Source organism: Contarinia nasturtii, unplaced genomic scaffold, assembly GCF_009176525.2.
Source record: "Contarinia nasturtii isolate CC-2019 unplaced genomic scaffold, AAFC_CNas_1.1 Cnas_scaffold_1371, whole genome shotgun sequence".
NCBI lineage: Eukaryota > Metazoa > Arthropoda > Insecta > Diptera > Cecidomyiidae > Contarinia > Contarinia nasturtii.
In genome coordinates, this window is record NW_022198708.1 from 2,159,657 (window position 1) to 2,186,801 (window position 27,145).

A 27,145-nucleotide genomic window follows, 5' to 3' on the forward strand; every position below is an offset into this window, starting at 1 on the left:
ATTGGAAATTGCACAAATAATATTTGTTTGTTTGTTTGTGTGTGTTTGTGTGTGTGTGTTTGAATTTTCATTCGCAATTGTATTTTTTTGTTGTTGTCATCTGTTTCACACAAAGTAATTCGTCTTTGTCGCACAACAAATATGTTTCATTCTTTTCTTCTCATTTTTTCAGAAGGGATAAGAACAAATCATTCTAATGGTAAGACATGTAGGTATTATTATGAGTCATTATGTGCTGAAATAAGATCTTGAAATTGCCATTTTTACGTGAAATATTATTTGCACAAGATATATTCTCTCTGATAATATGAACAGATTCAAACATTAGCTTTTCAAATCAAAAGGAAAAAGATGCACCATTTTGCTGATTTATCTGTGATGAATAATAAATGCGAAATAAGTTATTATAACGAGAGAGACAAAAGGAATACCGAGTATACTCAATATATTGACATAAGATTTTTTAGTCAAAATTAATGTTTATTTAATAAATAGGTCCATAAAATATATATATATATGTGTGTGTGTGTTTTCATGGTAAACCAAGCATCGTATTAAAATAACAGATATGAAAAATAATCCATGACAGAGAGAGAGAGAGAGAGAGGGCGAGAAAAATTGCATTGATCCAAGGCTTTTCACATATATCCGATTAATAACAAATAATACGTATATAATAAAATTTGTTCACGAAATTGGATATACTTTCAATTTGGTTAATTGGTTCTTCCTTCTTGTTCAATTAAAATATGCAAAACACTAAGCGAAGACAAACAGTGAATTTCAACCGATTTCAACTGAACTGAAAATGCAATCAAATTTCATATATTTTCCGAAATTTAATTGGCTTTTGATAATGTATGTATTTGTATGATAACTAAAAGCCATAAAATTATGGAAAAGGAACGTGAGGATCGGAGAGGTGACGGTGAAGCAGTATTGTAATTTTCATCTCGAATAAACATTGTTTATGGGTCTAATCAAAATTGAAGATGTATGCCAAAGTTATTTTCATGTCTAAATCACATAAAATGCGTACCATTACAATATATATTCAACTCCAAATTTACTGTTACAAAGTAATTACATTTATGAAACGCATACATCGTTCGCGTTTATATTTGATGAAAATGAACATGTCATTCATTCACTCAGCGAGTGATTCATTTAATGTAATGATATAATTTGTGTTATTATTTTATAATCATTTGTATGTTTCATGTTTCATTGTTGAGTTATGTTGAACATCCGAAGTTTTATTGAAATATATCCGGAAAAGTAAATGATCTTTCCGAGTTTTATGAAATGTTACAATTTCGTTTCCATAAACGACCGCATCGATGAGAAAAGTTGTATGTACAAAATAGATCGAAAACTTTTGACCATATTACGTAACAAGTTGTTTTCATTTTTTTTCTCCTCTTTTCTCTTCTTTTCGACAAGTAAAACTAGAAAGATGTCGAATCGAAAGCAACTGTGTTATTGTGCTGTTGTTGTTGTTATACGGTCAGTTTTGTGGATTCAAATGCGATTCGATTCATTGCATTTTGGCGAAATCGGAAACTCAGCACATAGTTTATCTATGAACGTTGCATCTCTTTCGTGCTACCGCTATCTCCCACACTTCATCTCACTTTGTGATTGCGAACGCATCGCATCGATTTGTTTATTTGTGTTTGTGAAAGGAATGTTGAACATGAGCACATAGCTGCGACAACAATCCCACACATACAATGAAATGAAACTGAGTTGTAGTATATGTGTGTGTTTGTGTGAGAGAGACAGAGGGAGTGTTCAAATTTATTTAAGTGGAAAATGAGATTGAAATGAAGAAAATTTGTTGTTGTTGATTTTTCATCTCGATTTCGACAGAAAATGCAAACCGTTTCGTTTCGTTCTAAAATATTCATTTGTATTTACTCGTGAATGTTGGGCATAACTCTTGCTGGCTGACTCGAACGAAGCGGTCGTTTGCCATGTTCCATGTGATGTCTTCATTTATTCGCTGTCTAATTTGCTGCACAAAATGTGTGTACACATTTAGTGCGCGTATACAGATAAGTAATAAGCTACTTACATTGTTTTAGATTGTATTTTTTTTTACCATTATCATCACAAACAGTCAGTGTATCATCATCCACGAACCAAATTAATGGCATTAACACAAATATTAAATTGTATGCTTACTATTTTATTCATCTTTCGTCAATTTTCGGCTTATGTGTTTATGTATTTTCTGTTAAAATATAGATCTATGTATATGTATGCATTGAAAATTACATATTTCTGAAGAAGCAAGCTGGATATGTGTGGCATTACAATACTTCAACTGAAAACGGCGAAATTAATTTGCTCTTCTCTTTTTAACATTGTGTACATTTGGGAATGAACATAATAAACACAAGCAAAAATTGAATTGCGGTGTACAAGTCTAATTTGCAGCCCATGCACAATATATCGTGCATGCTTTCATGCAAAGAAATGGTCGGCAAAATGAGTGTGTATGTGTGTGAGAGAGAGAGAGAGATTGAATAAATTGAGGGAAAAAATCATGTCGACTTGCAGTCGAAAGCGAGGTCTAATATTTCGTGAATATTTCGCTACAAATATTTGTAATTAAATAAAATAAAATTTAGGACAATAACGGAATTGGTGCAACAACGCAATTGTAATTAGCATTCGTTTGGACACCACTTAAATCATATAAAATATGGCAATAATGGTATATTCTTGTACCGACAGAAGAGAGAAACAAAAAACAAAAACGAATTACTTTTATTCGTTCGTGCAAATGGAGAGCGAACAAAAGCACATTCTATAGAATCATTAAGCCACCCAAAAATGAACAACATTTAAATAAAACGTTTGAAATACGAATGAAAAAAAAAAGAGAAATGTTCTTGATTTGTTTCTATTTATTCGCATAATTTCGACAACGATCGATGTTCAACACTATTGTGTGAATTATTTTTTTGGTCGGTGTGTTGTGGCCATTTATTTCTACGGCCAAACGGAACCAATTAAGTGAGATAACAATGGAAAATTGTTTGGCTTTATGAATGGTAAATAATAACTAGCAAATATTGATATTTGTGAATTGTGCGCCGAGATATTTATGCGGCCTTACAATTGAAATGGAGGAAAATTAATTGAGTGGAAATTTGGGAAAAACGCAAAAAGCCGAATCACATGCAATGTTTTTGGTTTAGTTAACTGTTTTTTTGTTGTTGCTGATGATATTATTATTTCTGCCACATTCTGTCTGCTTCCATGTTGACTAAACCATAAATATGCACACAAAATCTGTATGTAGCAGTGTTAACATTAGGAGAACTACTTCAAAGCTTTCTTTGAAAAGCACGTCATTATTTTAATATAGTTGCACTTTTTTGCGGTTAAAATTAAGCAATTTTTTTTATCGTGTTTAGTTGTACATAAAAAAAAGCGAAAAGAAAAACCGAAAAGTTCTCAGAATATGCATAAAAAAACATCACAATGTGTACGAGCGCACCAAAGCACGCTTATTCATTCTTTGTTAAATAGGCGCACACACATTTTCACATGCCCACGAACCTATGGCTCATTGCTCATGAGCTCCATATTTCTGTGTATTATTTTTTGTTCATGTTGTGTGCGAGTGTGTTACTATTCTTTCTGTTCGTATTGTTATTGTTGCTGGTTTTTTTCTTCATTTTTTCCAGTGTATTACTTCATTTATGTCCATAAAAATGCCAGTGGCACGCAATTATATTGATTTTTATGACTTATTCCCTGACGCGATACTAAAAATATTATAGTGGTACAAATACAACCACTAACTAATCGATGTGGCGCGTCCACACATACATCACACACACACACGCACGATAAACCGTCAATAGATAGATGTAAACATATATATATTCCATGTCTTTATATGTGTATTCAACCGAAATAGCAAAACCGAGCCGTAGAAGAACAATTATATCCCGCGTGGGTTAGACGTAGAGGGTAAGAAATGTAATGCACTTGGAAATGTCTACTCTCAGAAAACTCAGATGTTAAAATTCAAAGTAATCAGAGGAAAATGCCATTTTAACATGGAGAAATTTTGTCACATGGTAAAATGCCATTTTGCCTGCAACAAATTTCTTTGTGGGTAAAATGGCATTTTAACATGTGACAAAATATCTCCATGTTAAAATGACGACAAAATGCCATTTTAATACGAGGGAATTTTTTCACATGTTAAAATGCCATTTTACCCACAAAGAAATTTGTTGCGGGTAAAATGACATTTTACCATGTGACAAAATTTCTCCATGTTAAAATGGCATTTTCCTCTGATTACTTTGAATTTTAACATCTGAGTTTTCTGAGAGTACTAGCGAAGTAAAATCTGTGAAAATTATGTTTTGCAAATTACATGGAACAAATTGAATGGCATGAGAGAATTAAAAAAAGAAGAAGTTGAAATAAATTTACATGCAAAACTTGATGATATTTTTTTACATTTTCAGTAAATAGATGTATAAAGCATAGTTGGATTAAGAAATGTGTAAGAATAAATAAGCGCAGCATAAAGCATAAGCTATGAGCTATCTGAATATAATGGTGGCTGCATGAAGCGAACAATTGTTCTTAAGAAATAGCGAGAGAGAGAGAAATTGAGACATTATTTGCAAAATCCAAGCAAAAGATACAATTACTCCATAATTCAAATTTATATATAGCTGTAAATATGCTGCTAGTTTTCTGAAACAAAAAAAAACCGTTTAGTTTGTTTTTGCACGAAGTTTTGAAAGATGCCAGTGTATACGGTGTATATGTGTGTGTTTGTTTGTATGCACAACATGGTATAATTAATTTTACCGAAAGTCAAGAGTGGCCCCACGTGTTCGGTGAGAAATTAACTGAGATAAATAGATTGGCGGATGGAACAACTTTAAGCTTTGTCAGACCGAGAATAAAGTAAGACAAATAAACCATAATTATATGAGTCGATCTGTATTCTTTCAAGTAATGCTCATGCAACTTTGGCCATTTCGAATTATTTCGTTCACAAATGAATAACGACTTTGCAACTTTTTAAGCTTAGACCGTTGTGCACACGAAATTTCAATTGAAGGCAACTCTAAGTTCCATTCGAAAAGCTTTGTACCATCAACCAAATGAAAGAAAACAAAAAGTTTGATAAAATTAGGTAAAAAAGAACAATCTGCTCGCTCACAATATTTCAGTGGTATATGTGTTTATTTTTCGGTTCTTAAAAAATGCCTATTCGCGTTTAATGTTTCTTTTACGTTTTGGGTCGTAAAAAAACTAAAACTGCAGGTCTGGAATTAAGTACAAGAGATTTGATTTATAAATTTATCAGCACTAAAAAGGGAGTTATGTCTGCCGCGACAACGTATGCTTGGCTCTAATAATTTGACTACAGAAAATGTCTCGTAAGCAAATAACCCCAAAGTAAATAAACTCAAATTAATTTTAGTGGTGCGTTTGAGCTTTAGCTTGTGCTTTTCTTTCTCATATCTAACAGAACATATATTTGAAGATTTTTTGTTTCCGCCAATATTTTTGAACTTGGCACATACATCGAGATTCAAAAATAAAGGGAAAATGTGACGTGGAATAATGTGAGAGAGAGAGAGCGAGAGAAAAAAGAGAAAGAAAGATAGAAAGAGAGCGAAGCTACGAAAAACTATGCGAAATCAGCGACAAGCTATCAACAACTGAATGCATACATACGAGAGACACATACACAAAATTGTAAATAAAATAAAAAAACGAGAATATATTGCCTTATTGATTTAACTCGACGAACAGATATATAAAACTTACCATCAACTGGAGGTAAAAGTCTTTTATCGTAACGTGAATTTTTTAACAGATGATCTAATATTTCCTTATCGGATTTTCCTTCGGCAAATCTGTTTGCATTCCATTTTTAAAAGCCCAAATCAAGATCGATTCCAATTACCAGATGGGTGGCACGAACAAATGTCGACAATATGGACGGAGCAAAAAATAAAGAAGAGAAGAAAAAGCATCAGAACATATATAGAGATAAATTGAAGAGAGAAAGACATTTTTAAAACATATTTATTCAATTTGTTGTCGATTAAATTGCATTTTACGAATATGTCATATGTCAGCAATAAAAAACATATAATATTTAAATAGCATTTTAAAATGTAAATTCCATTTGTACAAATGCAAATCAGCCCAATGAAAAATAGAAAATGTCAATTAAATTAATAAAGAAAAAATGTCATGACAAAAGGATATAAATGTAAATTGAATAGAGGGGGTAATCTTTTCAGTGTTGCCATGCTGAATAAAATAATAAAAATGCATAAGAACTTTTGCAAAAGCGATATAATTGTTTGTTGTTACATTTTATTTTTTGTTCTCAGTTTAAATTCACTTTCCTATTTGAATTTAATCGCTTTTTTATAATGAGGGGAATTCATGACATTGTGCATAAAAGTGAGTTTAAGTTGCACAGAATAGCGCCTATTAATGTAAATGGTGACCTACACGAATACACAAATAGCCGCGGTTACCATCTAGATCTAGTCGAAAACATTGAAATTTTGTTCAAGTTGTTTTCGCGATCGAAACAAAACAAGAATTTATAGAGAAACGAAACGAAGAAGAAGAAAAAAACAGCAGAAAATGATGACGGCGTGCGATAACTTATATTGAATAGCAAGGTTAAGATATATGCAAATGGATTCTAGTTGATTTGGTAACAAACAAAACAAGCCAAGTAACTAAGCGCTCGCGCTACAATTTCTTTTCCCAACGAAAACGAAATATAAATCGAAAGTGGCACAAAAATTATATATATTCACAGACGCAGTCGTTCAATATCACGAAAGTGTGTAAGAGCGCTATAATTGATTTTTAAATATGTGTATAAAGCATAAGTATGACGCTCGATAATAATATTGCTTTCCGAACCGACAACGTTTTCGTCATTAGACTCGTTTTTTCGGGCATTTCGTTGTTGACATTTTTAATGTTGTTTTTTTTTTAGCGTCTCGCTTGCATTATTTAAAGTATGTTTTTTTCGTCATGCTCTTTGGCATAATTATATATGCGATGAAAATTTGCGTATACATGTTTTGCCATTACACACAAGATATATACATACACATACACAGACGTTTGTGTTTGTGTGTGATTTTTCGGCAGTAAGGTGTTCAACAAATGGCTTAAACATGCGATAAAATACTTTTGCTTATGAAGGCGAATGCGAATTCCTGGCACGATCAGCTGTTGAAAATATCTGATTTTTTTGTTGTTGTTTGCGCGTTTGTTAGTCTCTTAGTTGCTGGATTCTTTTAACATAGTTGCTAATTTCCTTACGTGCATCGAGAGCGTTAACTGATTTTTCGACGCCAAGTGGCCCTGTGTGAGTGGTTTGTATGGCGGTCACTAGAAATGTTCTCATGTGCAATACAACCGGAATAATTGTCATCGACAACAACTGAGACTATGTTTTTATACAATTATTTATGTGTGTTCGTGTGCCAATGAGCTCAAGAAGCAAACGAACGAAGTGCATTGCACAAACAGCATTTCCTTTATATTCACAGCAATAAAGTTTATGTGAAAAGTGAATTTTTCAAGGATAAAACAAACGAAAAAATAACGTAAAAAGCGAACGACGACGAAAAAGAAAATATATAGCGAAAAATGCGCTTGACAAAAATTTCATTTGGTTATGTAGGTCTAGGTAGAGCCAAGTGTACCCAAATTACTATTTTGATTCAATGTTTCTTACAACATTTACTTTCGCTTTCAATCAAAAATAAATAACATTTATATTTAACCGTTGCTTAATTTTCATTGTTCTATGGCTTGCAAATGGTTTTATTTTTATTCCTTTTGTTTGTGTGTGTCTTTCTCTGTGTGTGTGCGTTTGTTTGTTTCAATTGCTTTGAAAATGAACTTCCTTGCCATGATGGAAAGTCGACGATGGTTCTTCAAAATGAGCCGATAGAACTTATAGACATTTTGGAGCACGAATATTTTCACTTGTTATGCAGGAATTCTATTTATTTGTGCTAAATAGATCACTTTATTTTTATTTTGTTTTATTTTTTGACATCGCTGATATTTCCTTTGTGAATGAAGCTTTCGTGTCTCGTTCAATCACAAATCACTTATATTTTGTAGAAATAAACAAAAAAAAATCTGTTCGCTGTAAATAATATTTTCTTTTCGATTTTTCGAATAGAGCATTTATGGTTAAATTCACTTCGCATGAATGCCACTGTCGTTCGGAATAACAAATATCTTAACGATGATTGAAGCGTGGGAAAAGGGGTATATATCTTGTCATGACAAGCCATGGCTTGTCATGGTTCAGTGGGTAAATAATGAAATTCGGTTACTTTGCCATGGATGGGGTGACACATGCAAATCTATTGATTTTGAATTGAGCGTGCGGTTAATTGAAAATGACATTAAATAACCAAAACTAATATTTGACTCATGGATCATGATTGATATTGTCATTCAAAACAGTTTCGTATTGTTTGTTGTTGTCGTCAACTTACATGGAATTAATTCCAATAAGAAGATGCACGTGAATCAATATCACTACCATGACACAATGTATATAACATAAAACGAAATAAGCGTTAAAGCAAAGGTGATAGGATTTGATCCTCCCTCAAAAAAAAAAACGAAATGAAAAACAAAGCCACAAATCAAATACGAGTTACTTACATTGGATGCAATGAATCTATTGATGCTGCTGCTGGTATCGCCAAAAAGCATAATGCAATTAGAAAACCTGATGCCGCATATAAACAAACTGATTGTCGTATAAAACACTGGCTACTCGTTAAAATACTTCTATTATTATGACCTTTATTATAAATACTTTTAATTCGATCGCATTTATTGTGCACACTGTCATTCATATTGTTGGCGCTGTTGTTGATGCTGCGTCGTCGTCTTCCATGTTGTGTTTTAATTTGGTTTTTATTATTATTGTAATTTGTTTTTATTTTGGTGGGTGCAATGGTTTCGAGTTGTTCGGTGTGTTGTGACGGAGGCAACGTAAAAATGTGATGATGATGTTGTTGTTGTTGATCATTATTATTATTATTATTTGCATTATTTTTTCGTTTAAAATTAATCATATGAATGAAACGCGAAATTGAATTGCTGCCGGCAAACCAAAGCGGAGCAGCAAACAATGCGCGTAATTTTGACATAGTTTCACATTTGCAACGGCACACAATTTGGTGGTCGGCGGCACCCATTGTCGTTGAACACATTTTGAATTCATTCGAATCCATTTCGCATTTCGTTTGTTCCAAATAGGGTGTTAGCGAACGACGTCGGTTTGATGGAATCGATTTTGCAATTGTGCAACTGTTAGCCATTTTTTCATCGTCCAGTTTTTCAAATGTAATATCAATATCATCTTCGTCATCTCTTGTTACCAAATTTCGAATTGTTTTCGTATTGCTATTGCTATTTTGTGTCACTGTTGTTATTTCGTTGATTGTTTGCCATGCGTATCGATCTTTGTCACGTTGTCGTCGCCGGCTTGATTTACGCAATACCACCGAATTTATTGAACGATCAACGCTATTTTTGATTAGTTCGATTTGTTGGTGATGGTCTTTGTTTTGCTTTGGCTTTTTCACTTGGTTGCAGTCTCGTTGAGTTTTTTGACGCACCCATTTGCACGCAAAGCCCATATTATGACATCTGTAATTGGAATTGGATACTTAAGTATGGACGTAATATCAATAAAAAAAATACAAAATCTGTCATCATACATGACTTTTCGATTAATTTAGTTTTGCGATTCGAATCATTTTTAAATACGGAAAATAGAGAGAGAAAGAGAAAAGTAAAATTACCTTTTGTTCCGGTTTCCGTAATGGCTTTTGAACTGCTGTCGTGTTCAGCCGCCTTCTATCGAATTGGTTTTCAACTAACTTACACAGTGTGTCACTTTCCGTTTTCAATTTCCTTTTTCCCTTGCCTTCAAACAACCAGCCACCAATCAATTGAATTCGATTTGTACAATCAAATTGAACTGCATCCAGAATAAATATAACACGATTCGGTTTTTTTTTTTACATCGATACAATATATTGATATATATATTTTGATTTGCTGCTGCCGCTACTGCTGCCGTTGTTGCACATTCGTCAATGTACGTTGCAGAATAGTGTAAAATCGCGTTTGTGGTTGTGAATTTTCTATTTTTAAGAAAATGAATTGCGCGCGCAATTTCGGTAAATTTAAGACGATTTCACTTCATATTTATATATATATATATATATAAATTGCTATCGTGATCTTCGTGTTTTTTTTTTGTTTTAAAGTTGAAAACGATTGACACGATGACGTCGATGATTTTGAATGTGGCGTCGTGCCGTCTTCTAACATATATATGCAAGCACTTATTTCAATTATAATTTGTAGTTGTTGACCGACTTACAGAACCTAAAACATTGGGGAAGAAGTAGAAAAAAAAACGAAATTGAAAAGGCAGAAAGGACCAATAAACATGAACGAATACTAAAAAAATCGAAACGCACACACATACACATAGCCAAACAGATGCATACAAAGTAATTTTTAGCATGCACATTGTAGCGTTATATAGCTCGATTCAAAATAATCGATTCGTTTAAAGTCGATATGGCAATGTTGTTTTGTTTGCTCTATTCTCTCCTTCTCTCCCGCTTTCTATTTCTCATTTCTTTCATTTCAATATAATTTGTCATATTAGATTATTGCCGTTGTCTGTCGGCTGATATATTATGGTGACGGCAACAATGGCAACATACACACATAGTGTAGTATTGGTTTGCGTTTTGAAAAATGAATTTTTATAATTTCAGAACGTAACCTAATTTTGATGATTTTTTTATATAGAAATACAAAACCATAAATTATGAGGCGTTAGTTTTTCTTTCGCTCTTTTTAATCATTATATACATATTTCCGACCATTTCAGCTGGCAGTTATCAAATGAATCAATATTTCTTTTTTAAACATTTTCTATGGTAATCGTGTGTGTCTGTGTGGCAGTTGTATGTGTAATGAATATTGTAATTGAAATAATTATGGATGAACTATGGAACCAAAGTGTCTGTCATAAATCGAATCAAAGCGACACTTGTGTGAATTATCATTTATTTATTTTTTGTCTTCATTGATTCATTTATAATTCATGGTGAAACGAGTTTGTTTGAATTCAATCGAATATGTTGATTGACACTATACTAAAATAGCTGTTCAATTTAATTGAATAATAAAGATTTTTTTCGATTTTTTTCTCTCTTTCTCTCTCTTCGTTCTCATTGAATGAAGAAATGTAAAGACGATCAAATCATCATTTTGGATGGTTTACCTTCCTTCGATTGAATAATTTTTCGATGGCATCATCAACCAATGATTAATACAATGATGTGATACTTGTGCAATAATTTTGATTGGTATGTGTTACCTCTAGGTTCTTTTTAATGCACCACATTAAAAATTAATGCATTCAAAATCGATTGATAAATAATGATACTTTGACTTTGTCTTCTATTGTCGTCGTTAAATACAAACTCATGTCATGTGTGTTTTCCATCAATTTGCACACTACATTATGAATACTTTATTATGGTAGTATCAATCGTAAAAAGCTTTTTCACTCCATTAGCTATTTTAATAATAATAAAATTAAAGCGCAAGACACGAAATAGTAATTTCCATTGAATGTCAATGAATGAGCATAGAACAGAGATATTTTAGAACGACAACATAAGAGGTAGTAGTGAGCATTTGTTTTTGCAAAATGTATTTGCTTGTGTATTTCACACTTTTTGATAAATAAGTTAAAAACTTTGGCTAATTTGCAAGTTATTTTCCTAGGGAAATCATTACGACGGTGATGTGTTTGTTTTAGAATATAATTATAGGAAAAAGTCAACTTCAAACATGGACACACTCTTTGGATTGGTTGTTTTTCGTGTGCAATGGTGTGTTGGGCATTATGTTTTTTGGTTTCTCTCGTTCTCTCTAATTCTTTAGTTCTCTCTCTTTGTCTCTCTCGCTTTCTCGCTTTCTCTCGTCATGGTATCAAGGTAGTCCCAAAAGAGCACAGAATTAAGTATCAGGAATTAGGGCAAATTAAACAGTCAACATATTTGAATGAGTTTTGTTCATGTGCCATGCTTTTTGCGATGACATGACGTTGACTGAGTATCACGCATTTTACAGTTAAAACATAGTTCAACTTTCAATCACAAAACCATTGTGTTTGTATATAGGTTGAGTAAATGGATACCAAGTAACAGTGTTTGGATTTTGTTGAGTCCAACGAATTGGCTCGTCACCTATACGAGAAGCAACGAATACATACCACCACCATAGAACTAACATGCATGCCTTGACCAACAAAAAACAACACAAGCAATGAGAACGATGACGCGCACTTCCTCTAAGCTTTCGTTACGGTATTCGATAATTCAAGTGTTTACCGTACGTACTACGTCGAATATCCTTTTACATTGATACCTTGGTGAATTAAATTTGTAATATTGTGTTTTTTGTTTTTGGTTTTAAAAAAATAAATTTTATAAAGGAATTTGCTTTTGGCAAAATCACAAAATAAACGATCCAATCGCAAATGGTATGTGCATTGAATTGTGTGTAAAAGTTAGATCAACAAAAGCTAAAACGAAAGAGACAGATACAGAGAATGAGAAATTGGTAATAAAAATTTACCTCAATAAAGCGATCTTCCCAAAAAATGGCGACAACCAAAAATAACATACAAATATGTACAGAGTTTGCAACAACTGGCCACCGTTAACATACCGTGAATCGGTGCTTGTGTACACGTTTTTCGAAAATGAAATGACAACAAATATAAAGTTTGCATCCAACAAAGTCTGTGATTACAACATTATCGTGAGTTGCTCGCTCTTTCCCTCTCTATGTGTACCGGCCTGGGACCAAAAATGCAAAAAAAAAAGTAAACCATCGTAGAACAACAAACCGACCATCTGGCAGTGTAAGCACACAACCAGCACAAAAAGCCCAAACAAAAAAGCAAATCTCTGTAAAATTCATTGATATTGCGATGAATAGATTGCGCTTTCTTGTACCACTCGGCGAATCTACATTTATTATGTAGATTTAAATCAGGTGTGTGTAGCTGGTTGTTTGTCGCACGGGGAAAAACGGAACACAGCACCGAATACGAAATGCAACGCAACAGTACACATTAAATATGTTTACGTTATGCTCACATTCATTTTGAACACTATATTTTCCGCTCACAAGGCAATTTGCCAATTAGTTCAAGACGCCGAAATTGAAACATCTCTCTCTCTCTCTCTCTCTCTCTCTCTGTGTGTGTGTCTGTCTGTCTGTCTCTGTCTCTGTCTCTACTTCTATGCTGTGCTTACTTACGCACGTACATAATTCTTGTTTACAATCAACGACTCGACAATTTTGAAGATAAAATGGGAGAAAAACCAAAACATTCAAGCACTAGACGAACGAAAATGCCGTTCATTTTGTTGTAAAAACCCGAATAAACGAATAAATGCGAACAAACGACAGAAAATCGCTCGTATGACATTTGTTTGCAATAATTTCATTATACACAATCAGGATGTGCAATATATCCATGGCAATCGCTGCATTCAATGGCAAACAAATATATTCAATATTTTCGTAGCGTGTTTTCGCATATATAATTTTGAAAATTGACTTTTGCCGAACGGTTGATGTCGCAAATATTTGTGTACCGTGCGCGCAATTGTATTTGTGTTTGTATATATATTTATATGTGGCAGACAAAATTTGGTTGTTTCTTTGATGCAGTACACTAAATGTCATCAAATTAATGGCGTATACAGATAAAATCGGCACAATGCTCAACCAAATTCTCAGTCAATTAGTGTTCGTACCATGTTAAAAATAGAATGTTTATGATATTTTTGCCATCTAATTTATAAATTAACACTGAAATTGAATTCATTGCCAAATTGCAAATGACACGAAAAACAACTAAATAATCAGACGGAACGAGTTTTGCAGTTTTTAGTTGTCAATATGTGTATCGTGAATGGCTTGTATGAGTGTGGGAAAAATAGTTTTTATTTCGATGATTGTACGCTAGCCACTTTCTTGGCATCAGTTAATATTGAAAAAGTATTCATATCGATTTCAGTAAGTTGGATTTATTGATCCGAATCAAATGTCAATGCTTTTAAATTTTATGCCATATTAATCAAATCCATAGCTGAATTGGATTGCGTTGCGGCACATGCACCTCATACATAATCCATTTTACAAAAATTATTTTGCAAAAGAACGGCTTTTTCCACTTCAAATGAATCTCGTGAAAATCACAACAGAACTTTGCGGATACTTTCACATCGTCGCATTTGTGTATGTGTTTGTACTTTTTCTTTTTTATCAATTCGTTGAATTGAACCGTTATGCTTAGATTGTCGTTATTAAATTTATTCCAGAATTTAATGTTATCATTGGCTCTATTGAAAAATCTATGGCAAAAGTGGCACATACTCAAGAGGTTTTTCACTCTTTTTCAGAATATTTTCCTTGCGATTTAGTTTATTTAGCAGTGTGACAGGGGAGTATAACGATTAAGTGCTGCAACAGCTGCTATGGTCTCACAACTATTTGTCTTGACTCTTCAACCTTTTCATTCACACTCTCATTCGTTGTGTTGCATTTGTTTGATATGTAAACTTCAATCGCGCAAATGCAATGTGTGATGACTGATGAATTTTTGAAATTCAAACATAGATGAACGATTGATCTTTGAAAGGAAAGCTACAAAGAAAGGAAAATTTTTAGATAAATTTTCTTCGAAAAAAACCCACACCGGAAATGGGAAATCAATGGACCAAATGTCTGGTCAACATTTAAAAGAAGAAAGAAATTCAGATGAGAATCACATTTTACATTTAAGAACTGATAATCTAGTCGCATTGTTGATTGTTCTAGATTTGGTTTTACTTGGAAAATTGGATTTACAATATACACGGTGCGCACATTTTAACCAAATGTACACTACACTTACGGTCGCAATACCAAATTTTATGTGCACACACAATATCCGGATTGCGATGTTGCACAACATACGGAAAAGTATCTGTGGTAAATGTACAAAATGCACTTGGTCAATTAAATGGAGACCCTGGATTTTCAACGGGTAAAATATGCAAAATGTGAAAAAGTACTCTGAAGCACATACAATACGATTTCATAAATAAAATTGTCGATGTACAAACGGGAAAAGTCATGCACATGTTCCGTTTTGGATTTCATTTGTTTGTTTGTTTTTTTTTGCTCTCTCTTTCTCTCTCTCGTTTGTTTATTTCTGTTATTTTGGTTGCAATATTGCATTGGAGACTTTCAAACAATTTTCCAATGTCAACCGTTTCCATTGGAATTAAGTTTGTCTCTCTATGGGAAAATGTGGTGAACCACAAACCAATGAAAATCACCATTCAACATAACGTAAGTTCGGATTAGCCATTGCTATGGTTATTTTAATATCAAGAAATTCGCATCAGTTCACATATTGAACCGGCATATATTGTAAAACATACCGTAGAAAAAAAATTCGCATGTAATTTGGTTTTCGATTTGATTCGGTTTCTTCTTTTTCTCCAAGCGTTCAGACAGACATACATTTATGCGAGCAATTGAATGATGCTTGCATCATTTGATGCGCATCGCTAGTGCTTTCGTTGTGCGTTCGGAGCACTTCGTGCACTGCCGAAGATCCGAATGTATGGCGACAGCACAATCGATGCGCATCAAATGATGCAAGCATCATTCAATTGCTCGCATAAATTTATGTCTTTCTGAACGCTTGATTTTCTCTCATTCTTCCATTTCATATTTGAAATCTATAGTTCTACATATTTTTGGTTTGTGTTCGAATTTGGGACGAAAGGGGAATTTCACGAAAATTCGATCGCAAAAGTGAGAATTATTATTGATATTGAACGGATATTTGTTGAATTCAATGAACGTGCTCAGTATTAATTAGCCAGTTCAGGTCAAAAGCGGAGTGAAAGAAAGCAGAAGAAAGGCCAAAATAGAGTCATGTAACATTCATACTTATGGAAAATCTACCGATATTCTCAAGAGTAATGTAATTAAAATGGGTAAACGATCCGTCACGAAAAACCATCCAAAAAGTGTATTAAACATGTATCCGTTGTCGCTTTCTCATTTCCTCCATTTTCGCACTGTTCTCCATTTCATACAATTTTATCCAATATTCACATTTCATCATCATCTTAGTACCAGTGATACCGAACAATTAATTGGGGTGATAAGTGTAAATTACCATCTGTATCGGCTTTCGTTTGGTTTCCGGCTCACCAATCAACGGAACACCAATGAAACGACCATCATCAAATCACCAAATCACACATTTAATTGTCATTATAATTGCGGCGAGTAAAAGTAGAGTGAAATCAATCGAAAAATGTTTATGGTTTGGCAATGGAATCAACGATTTAATTCTTTTATGAATTAATCCCATGCACTCAACTTAAATGTATCATAAAAAATAGCGCATTTCAAATTATATGGGCATACATAGTAGTTTAGCTGAAGCTCAATGTTCTATATCCAGCCCCGCTATAAAATGGATGTTGTGGATCATCGAAACTGGCTATCAAAGGGTAATAAGCATAAAATTGATTCATTTATTTGTTTTCATGCAGTGTTTCAATCTATGTATATTCGAATAGTTTAAGCACATTGCACGTATACCAAATGTGCATACAACATGAGCTATTGTAAGCCTCACGCATGACTGCCGCATAATCCTCATAATGAGACTGATGAAATAGAGAAGTAGAAAAAGAGAAATAGATAAAACACGGCGAAACACATTGGCCAAATAAATAGATGAAAAATTATAGCGTCAAGATAATGGCTGTGCGATTCATATCAAATAATTCAGCTTCTTATTATGCACAACAGATATCACATTGAGTTGTCTTGTTAATATATGAGATATGAAATTGGGATGGATTGAAAAGAATGGTTAAATCGACCCTTTTGACTTCTAATTAATTCGCCTCCCCCCCATCCGCTCTCTTCGTTCAAAATCCAAAAACCAAAGCACGCATTCTTAATATTTTGCGGTCGGAAACATAATGAGCACGTACACATCATCACGCTGCTTTAACTATAATACGTTAAACTAACTTTAAGTTGAAACTCTGACCTACATTGTTTCATTTGTGATTTTAACTCAACGGGTGTTTTTGTGTTTGTGTGTGTGTGTATGTTTGTGCTAACTCACTACAACGGCGGAGAGAAGAACGAAATCACAATAGATTTACCATGATTTACCATTATGTTGGCTTTATTATTTCGAATTTTTTTGTCAATTCGTATACGCATTCACATCGACGCCAATATATTGCTTTTTTACTGTATCGATTATATACATAGTATGATTGGCCTATTCACACGGATCACGTAATAAATAATGTTGGCGTTCAGACGAGTGACTTGCTTCACTTTTGTTTCATCGAGCGAGAGAATTGATTGTGCGCCCTACGTTCATTACACATTTTATGAGTCTATATTAGTGTCTATATGTATGACAGCGAGAGACAGAGAGAATTATTTCCATTCTTCGACTAACTTTGAATTGTTCACTTGTTTAACAATTAGAAAATGTATACTCATACATAAACACACGGTTTTTTTTACTGTTTCGTTTGTGGATATTGTTTAACAACGATGTTTTTGTCATTCAATTCGAGTTTACTTACCCACCCTAGAGGTTTTGTATTTCACTTCAGCAGTCTCATTTTATATTGTTCAAACAATTCGATTTAATAGTATTTCTTCGATATGCTTCTTTATTTCAAATTTGCTATTTGTGTCATCGTTCTCTAAAGACTATCGATTGAAAAAATATTTATATTTCTGACGTTTGTCGTGTGCTCGATACTCTCTCTCTCTCCCCCGCTCTTCGCGCATACACATACAATACCATCGCGTAAACTTATTGAAAACGGATATGAGTGAGTTATTGTAAATTAAATGAGGGAAATTAGAATACGACGAACGCAAAAAACAACACTGTAGAGATGAGTGAAACAAAAATAGAAGCGGTGCAAATGAACGAATGGAAAATGGGAAATTGATACAAACTGATGAGCGGAGGTGAAACAAGCGCATTGGCTTTCCTTGATGTATTATCAAGCTTTGAATCGTTTCCAGTTGGTTTGTTTTAACCACGCATAACTCAAGCAAGGTATCAACTATCAGTATAAAACCTAGTTTCCACATATTTTTCTCATTTGAAAAGTTCATCCAGCAAATTAATTTTCAGCGAAAATGAGGTTTTCCCATGGAATTGTATGGGCATCTGAAGAGAACAAGTATGTTATAACTCGAATTCAAATCCAACGATACATCAAGCATTACTTTCATGTAAATTGGCAGTGTATTTACTACTTAAATTGGAAGCGAACGTACCGGAAATTTAATTGAACAGAATGAACGAGTTAAAAATGTATTTGTGTCGGAATCATTCATTGTCTCTTTCTGTATCCGCTGTTATGCACGGTTCTGCTCTTTCATTCCATCGACTATAATGTTTATTTAAATAAGTCTTAATGATGCTTTCACGTTGCATACGGGGTTTTTCTCTCTGAATCCGAATGCATATTTCAGAGCATTGCAATTTATAAAAACAAACTTTATTACACTTGATCACAATATTTTAAGACAAGCGGGCTATAAGTTTGAAAATTATTTATAACTTTATTCAAAGTGATTTTCATCACAAAAAAAAATCATTATGTTTAAATCATTGCAACGAAATACAGAATGGAATATGAAACGACTACACGAAAAGCATTTATTTATCAATTTGAGTTGGCTTCTGTCACAACTTGGCTGTTGTGATCAAGTTTCAAGTGCTGTTCAATGCTTTTTCAACGATTCAATTTTATACATAGATTTATATTTGTTTGAAAACAATTTTTGGTTAATGCCATCGATGGAGAATGGAAATCAAATACGAGAACGAAAACTAGAGGAAAAGAATGAAAATGCGATCGAATATCAAATTCATAGGCGAACCAATATGCTTTCGCACATGGACGAACGAGCAAAAATTGCTCATTGAATTGCTTTGTTTCTGGATTTCATTTCGAAATACTTGTTATATGCATATAGATATTCAGCAAGTTTTTGTGAAGTGGTTGTTATTTGAATATTTGGCTTTAAATCATCAAACTGTAATAACTCAATGCTCACGTCATCAAATAAAGTGAACCGAAACAGTTTTTTGCTGTCTCGAAAATGCAAAACCATTTCACAGACACACAGCTGCATTTTTGAAATGGATAAATTTGAGGATTACGGGATTTTAAAAGATGCTATCAAATTGAAAAAAAAAATGAGTCCGTGACTAGTTGCGCTCCATACCAAACAAGCTTTTAATAATTTGGTCAAGGTAAATATGGGGTTGAATTTTAATGTTAAACTCTATAAATTGTACATCCAATTGAAATCTCGAAGCCATTCAAGCGCTTTTTAATTGGAATAATTCCGGTACTCTTCGGGTTGCAGCAGCAGAAGCTGTAATAGCAGCACTGAAAAAAAAACGAGTTAAATCGCAAATAAAGTTTATATGTTCAATCATTCAATTCAATTCAATCAAGAGTATTTAACACAGGGTGAATTATAAAAAGCTTTTTGCATCGTTTACATGAGCTACTCATGGGATCGAAGTTTGCTTTAAAGTTTAATGTGAATTTTATTACTGCGTTTGCATTCCCGCGGGGTGATGATTCGCGAACAAAATAAAATGATCAACGGATAAATAGCATGTTTGACCTTCTTTTTTCCCTTCTGTTAATTTGTTCTCTGGTTTTACGGAAGCCCGGGTCCCCCTCAACCCGCGGATGGTTTTGTTTTTCTGTTAGTACATCAGCAAGCGACAGAAATTATAATGAGATATTTTCAGCCAGATGAATCAGCTCAGCCAGATATCGTCAGGAGCTGAAATTGAGTGAAAAGAACAGAAGTGATTGTTATGGTTATAATTACACTTACATTGCTACAATCACTATAACAATCACTTTTATTGTTTTCACTCCATTTCAGCTTCTGGCGATATCTGGCTGAAAATATCTCATTATAATGTCTGGCAAGCGATCAAAGAGATTTCCAATGAAATGATATATATTTTATATTTATTAGCACTTGGAATGGTGTTGGAAACAAATGATGGAAACAAACTATGGCATATATTTAATGTGATTTTATTTTTTGCCATATATTTTGCTTGTTTTCCTCATCAAGGAAATTATTTTGCAACTGTCATTGCTTATAATATCCAAAATGTGTTCGCTTGTCTTTCGGTAATAATTTGTCCACCAATTTTGATGAGAACATCGAACCAATTCGATGCAACACAGCATCAGTTGACAAGCGTTGAAAATTAAAAGTTGGTAAGGCGATTAAAGTGAAACAACCATTATGTACTTTCCAGAATGTGTTTATATTGAAAATCAATTAAACGATTGCAAACTGTCGGTTCGTATAATATGTTCAATTTGAACCGTTTGATGGTGGATGTTAATTGCTGTAGATGATGAGTTAAAATAAATAATTATAAAATATCATCAAATGGATAAGTGGCAAACACTCGCATGAATACGAAAACATAAAAAGTCATTATACATTATTTTTTCTCGTTCTCTCCGTTCTAATTCTGTGAATCGACATTTTCACTTTTCCTATTAAGGTAAGAACAATGCAAACGGAATGGGAGAAATGTTGGTTGAAGAAGTCACGTTGGATGAGGATTATGTGGCTTTATATTACGCTGTGTTTGTATCGTCACCTTATGTTTACCAAAAAAATATGTCAGAGAGAGAGAGAGAGAGAGAGAGAGAGAGAGAGAGAGAAATTATAAGTTTTACATCGATAACGACATCAGCGAGCGCTTAAAATTGACTACAAAGAATTCATGGAAAATAACAAAAGATGTTCAGATCAGCTTATACAAGATTCAATTTAGAATGTGGTGGGTTTTTTCTCTCTTTCTACTTTAGGTCCGTGTTGGTCGCTGCGCGTCACTAACTTTGATATTTTCAATTCACAATTTTCATAAGCTCGCAATTTCATGGGAACCGAGTATTGTATGCAAACAAAGCCAATTTAAATCAAATGCAAAATCTCTCAATACATGACTGTAGGTTTCATAGGTATCAAGAATATTTGACTTAAGTAGCAATTTGTGTAGCTTAAGTTTTTTTGAGATGTTTCATTTCATTTTTATTTTCTCTCGCTCGGTTGCTGTTGCTTTAAACGTTTTTTTTGTATTTTTTTTATCTGAACTGAAAACTAGATCTTATTACATTTTTGGTGTCATTGTAAACTTGCTGTTCATTCGCCATTCGTCGATTTGTTCGCTGTTGTTTTCGCACATTTCTTATTTGGTTGATTTGGTTGGTGGTGATTTGTTTTGTGTTTTTTTTTGTTTCTCCTCTGTTTCTATCTTTTGTTCAAGTTTTCCGTTACCATTGTTTCGTAGATTTGTTGAGCTAGTTCAACAACTGGTTTCACATATGTTGTGTGTCGAGAGAGAGAGAGAGAGAGAGAGAGAGCAAAATCAGCATCGATATTCGAATAATGTTCTTGTGTCTATGTGCAAACATAAGCATCAATATAAAAATATTGTACAAGTTTTCTTTTTTATTTTATTTTATTTTTCTCATTCAGCCACAGTTCTTTGCTTTTACTCTCACTTCGATTCGTTTGATTCGCAAATCTATAAATGTGTATCCACATGGGTATGTGTTCGCATTTTTATGTGCCATTTTTGTACTGTATCTTCATTCGATGAGGATTGTAGCGTTGTCGAATAACCACAATTTCATGCTGCTTTTTTTATTGGTGTATCTGTTTTTATTCGTAAGCTTCAACTCTTCTCATGTGCGCTTATTATGTTTGCTTCCTTCATTTCGTTTTCATTCAACAACAGTATAGAAGAATTACGACAATAGAAAGCAAATCACGGATGCTCTGCAGTGAGTCTGTGTGCAATATTGAAGCACCACCGAAACCGAACTAGAGAAACAAGCAAGAGATCGATGGAGTGAGAAAGAGATCGAGCGAGCGAGCAAACTACGAAACTGACTGTTTTATGGTGTAAAATTACCCATTCAGGCTATTTGGTATTCGAATTGAGTAAATGTCGTGAATATGTGTATAAGTCTCTTTATATTCATGCTTTTGGTTAGTGCAGCTGAGTACTGCCACAAAAAGACCATATTCCACTTGCGAATGCTCCGTTTTGCACTCAATCTATCTCTTTCGCTCTTTGTTTGGATCGGTTGGTCGGACGGTCGCTACTCGTACTTCCTTCATTTCACGTCGGTAATTGTGTCTTTGTCCATTTCTCGTTTTTTTTATGGAATCGTTGAAAATTACCAAGATAACAAATGTAGTGTACAAAAGACAGCGTAGAAAATGAGCGGAGAAAGAATGAAAAAATGAAAGAAATAAAGAGAGAGATGTAGAAATAATAAGAAACACGGTGGTGAGATGAGCTGGTTTGAAATATCATTCACATATTTTTCATTTGCGCTGAAATATTGTCGACAACAGTAAAAATCTAATGAAAAATATATTCGCTTAAAATTGTGTACTCCACTTGTGCTTTCAATAGTGCATTTTTTTAGTTTCTCTTTTCGATTTTATTCGCTTTTTCCATCCGTTTGAAAGACAAATAAAAATGCTGGTTAAATGACACACCGTTCACATTTTTTTTAGCAAAAGAAAGCAAACGACAATTTTGTCGGTTTGGTTTCATATTTTATTTAGATTGGCACATAAAATAGTAAAATTAGATTCATCTCCAGAATAGCTTATCTTTGTTTGACATTTAATTTTCAACCAGCAAAAAAAAAGAAACAAGAAATAGAGTAAGTGTAACGTACCCTAATCAAAAAAATACGAGCAACTGATGTCACTACCCTAGTCACTACCACAACACAACATATAGTACGGGTACGAAGAAATGAATGAAGAAAGAGAGAGAGAGAGAGCCCATAAAATGAATGAAAATGCGGTAGAAAATATTCGCTGTCAAGAATTTGAGGAAATGAGAAAAAAATGCTAAAAGAATTCAATGTCAATTTTCATTTTATTTCAATTTTTTGCTCTTGACAAAAAACAAGTGAAATCAATTTCATGGAAAGAAGTCTCATATTTTATAGAATGCGGCATTAGACAATTATTGATAAAAAAAAGTGTTTCTTCTCGTCTCAGATTAAGATCATGTTATCTGAGCACATAAACAATTGAATTGACGCCAAAACAACTGCACACCCATTGGCAATCAATGCAATTGTTTGACACAAACAATTATATAAATCCGGCTACCATATATTTTGCTCATCATGAATACATGATGCCAACAATTTCAATGGATAGCGCTTATTACAGTGTGAATTATCGAATATCGGTGAATTCGTTTGAATTTTATCATTTTTGTCATTCATCATTTTTTTAATAGAAATTTTGCACTTTAGTCTGTCACCTCAATATTTATTTTTATGCGGCATTTTCCAATTCGCCACGTTTAATACGAGTTAAGCCGTATAATATCTTATGTGAAAAATATCCTTTTTCCACACTATTTCGCACCAATGCGACTCGTATTTTAAACTCGAAAATGAACAACACCATTTTGTGAACTTGATAAGTGGACAAACCGAGGGACAAACGTGCACGTCCTTTGTATCATTTTCTTGATGATGGATTTTCATCTGGACACACATATACACTCGTTTGGCTCGTTTTTTTTTCATAACATCGATCGAATAATCACTTTTACATACACGTAGATGTACAGTTGTACACCATTATTAGCATAATTTTTTGTCACGTTTTTGGCTGTGTACATGCTTTTTTTTTTATTTCTGTTGTTCCTGGGTATTTATTTTTGAGTACCATTTCAAGTGTAAATAGCAATAAGGCCGTCGACATGAAATACACTCTTAATTTGCTCATTCATATATCTCCGATTTGTGCAGCACTTTTATTACAAAAGCTGAGGCGACACAAAGATTTGTGCTACAATACACATTTTGTCGATGGATGTAATGCGTATTGTATATGGGTAATTTTATTTTAGTCGATGACATTTTCGCTAAAAATGCGTACATGTGTTGTTGTTTCTGGGGTTTTCATGTCTTTCGATCTGGCATCAAAAAAGCGAAAAACGGAAATAAAAACATATATTTTATCATTGCCGTTTATAGCAATATGTACATAATGCGTGTAAAAAGACCCACACATACACACATACTGTCCACATATCGGCGTAAAAGTCGTAAGTGCTGCTTTGGTATACAGTTAACTATAGGCATGCGTTCGTCTCACTGCTGATATGTGTAAAAGGAGCGACTTTCGATAGTTTTGGTTAGTTGAAAAAATAGTAAAAAAATAACGGAGCAATCGACACAGAAAAAAACACACAACAACATCGACTATATTATGTTAAAACATTGAAACTATAATTCCTTTGTTGAACCGAAAAAACAACTACAATGCCTGAATATGCATGTCACAAATGGCATAAAATCGAAATAAAAAAAATCATTTTTGAAATAATAAAGACGAATGCAAACACGAAGCTAACTGAAAATGTCGTTGGAAACGTGCTATCGAATTGACGTTTTAACGTACTAGCAAAACCCGGCGAAAGCCCGATTAACAAAATTAATAAATATTTCAAATATGTTGTAGATTCTTCTTTTGGTTTGAAAATTAATTTTGACGTTGTTCACCAAACGTGTGCAATTTACAATGAAAATAGGAAGTGTATTGGAGGCGGCTGTTGTACAACAAGAAAAGGAAAAACCATCATAAATCTTCTTCAGTCTGCAAATCTTTTCGTGTATGGATTAAGCAATCCATAGGTGATGCGGTAATGATTAAATTTAACTTGACAGTTATTGCAATTTTGTTCGCTTGCATTCATCATGACAGAATGCCATACACTCGTTTCCTCGTTGAACAAAGCAGATGAGCTTCGAGGGCAATTTAATTGATACAGGGACGTGGAAAAGTAGTGTTTATTTTACTGTACTTTGTTCAGCAGCGGCAGCATCAAGCCAATCTCAAATAAAATATCATGCATGAGAAACGAGAAACAGAAGCACGAACATATAAAACATCCCACACGTACTTTGCTCAATGGGAAGGAAGACGAACAACAAAAGCTGTATCCAAACACACAAAATACATTGTCACCAATGAATGCTATTGGAGGGTATGTTTTAATGAATTTTTTCGTGTGTAAGTTAAGCTAGAGAGAGAGAGAGGCTGCAATACAATTTTGTGACATAGTTACCATCAACGAGCATACATTTTCTACCCATCATTCCAACTTATTGTTCAAGTATTTAATTTATCCATTGAGAATTTCATCTGGTTTCTCTTGTGTGTGGTTTTTGTTCTATTTAGCCCCAGCATCGAAACATTTGTACTTCTTTTTATGATATAAGTTTCATAATGCAATTTCATTTCGCGCTACCAAACTCAGATCTCTATCTCGATCGTTCTTTTCGACGAAAGGTGGAAAATGGTGAAAAAAAATAAGATGCAAAGCATATTCTCTTTTCCACGCTCTTCATTTGCTATATCACGACTTGTTGGGCATTTTTTTTAAGTTCATATTTCAGAGTTTTTATCATTTCGTTCATACATTATGAACTTACGCTAGAAGATAAAAAAGAGACGACTAACTTTTGACGCCAACTAAACAAAGCGCACACAAGTTTGCGTTGAATGAAAGCTATACATCTTTAATCAGTAAAACTTTATCTATCGTTTCAATCTCGTGTGCAAAATGAAAATGGAGAAACCAAAACTACGAAATATTTGGAAATTTAAAGAAGAAAAAATGGTGTGGTAACATATGTGGGGTAGGGATAAATATTCTATAATTTTTTTATTTGTAAATATAACCACCGTGAACTTTGCGCAATCGAAAAGACACTACACACAGGACACACATTCATATTTTATGATTTCACTTTGAGTCAACAAAATCGTTTCGGATCAATGATTTTCTCTCTCTCTCTCTCTCATTCTCTCGATTTTCATTCACTTTAATCTCAATTCTCTTTTGTTTATTCAATCAGACAGATGGCATAAGATTTGTTTTAGTCGAGCCATTTTATTCGGAAAATTATTTCCAGAAATAGATTTTATTTGCGATGGTTTATATTGAAATGTGCGCATAACATTGCTACCACACATTTGTACAATGGAAAGTTTTTGTTTCATTCAAATTAAGTTTGAGTCAAAACAGTCATAAAAAAGCTACATTAGATCCATGCATTCATCGAAAATACACATACACATATATTTAAATAAAAAGTCTTTTCACTCAACGAAACGAAGTGAGTATATTTAAAAAAAAGACGAGCAGACAAAAGACAACAACTTCAATACAATTGACATTTTTTTGAATACAAAATTCATTCTCACTTTTATTTGCTCGCAATGCTATTTGCAGTTGAAAGCTTATAAAAGATTAAAGAATAACAAGTACATTGAATCGTAACTTCATTTTCTTTGTTGTATACATGTTTTCGCTCTTCCATTTTCTTCGATTTTTCGGAATGCCATTCACAAAGCAAACGCCTGAACTGTATACAAATGTAAAAAAAAAATGAGTCTCCTGTGCGGATGGTATTGTTTGTGAATTCTCATTCACCATAACACGTACCAAGAATTTTCTTTTAAAAATGAATCCATTGAACAATTGCATATGGACATTGCACTCGTCAATTTATAGCGGTGGCGAATTTAGTTTGACACTTATTCAATTAGACCGTTCAAATGTGGAGTAAAGCGATGGATAAGCTTATAACTACATCAGTTAATTGAACTCCCACTTTTTGCATAAACCACTAAGTAAATTGGAGTGGTTTGAGAATGAGAGTCGTTCCGTGCATCGCACTAATGGTTTTGGTTACATTCACCTTGATGATGTGTTCATTGTAAATCTATACGCGAACTAATCTTCGGTTTGAAAGAGATATGTATGGATTTGAAGTTCGGAACCGAC

The 27,145-nt window shown here is 33.5% G+C and overlaps 1 protein-coding gene across 9 annotated transcripts in view; it reads right to left on the reverse strand.

The window, feature by feature from the left end:
* Positions 1–27,145, reverse strand: part of LOC116345640 (glutamate-gated chloride channel) — a 74,325-nt gene that overhangs the window by 28,215 nt on the left and 18,965 nt on the right. For all 9 annotated transcript variants that reach the window (XM_031775168.1, XM_031775166.1, XM_031775174.1 and 6 more), the window contains 3 exons: positions 9,876–10,467; positions 8,725–9,720; positions 5,824–5,912 (listed from right to left, as the gene is read on the reverse strand). In XM_031775168.1, coding sequence (XP_031631028.1) covers positions 5,824–5,912; positions 8,725–9,710 — 1,075 coding nt within the window. In that variant the 5' untranslated portion in view covers positions 9,711–9,720; positions 9,876–10,467. The remainder of the gene's footprint in view (positions 1–5,823; positions 5,913–8,724; positions 9,721–9,875; positions 10,468–27,145) is intronic.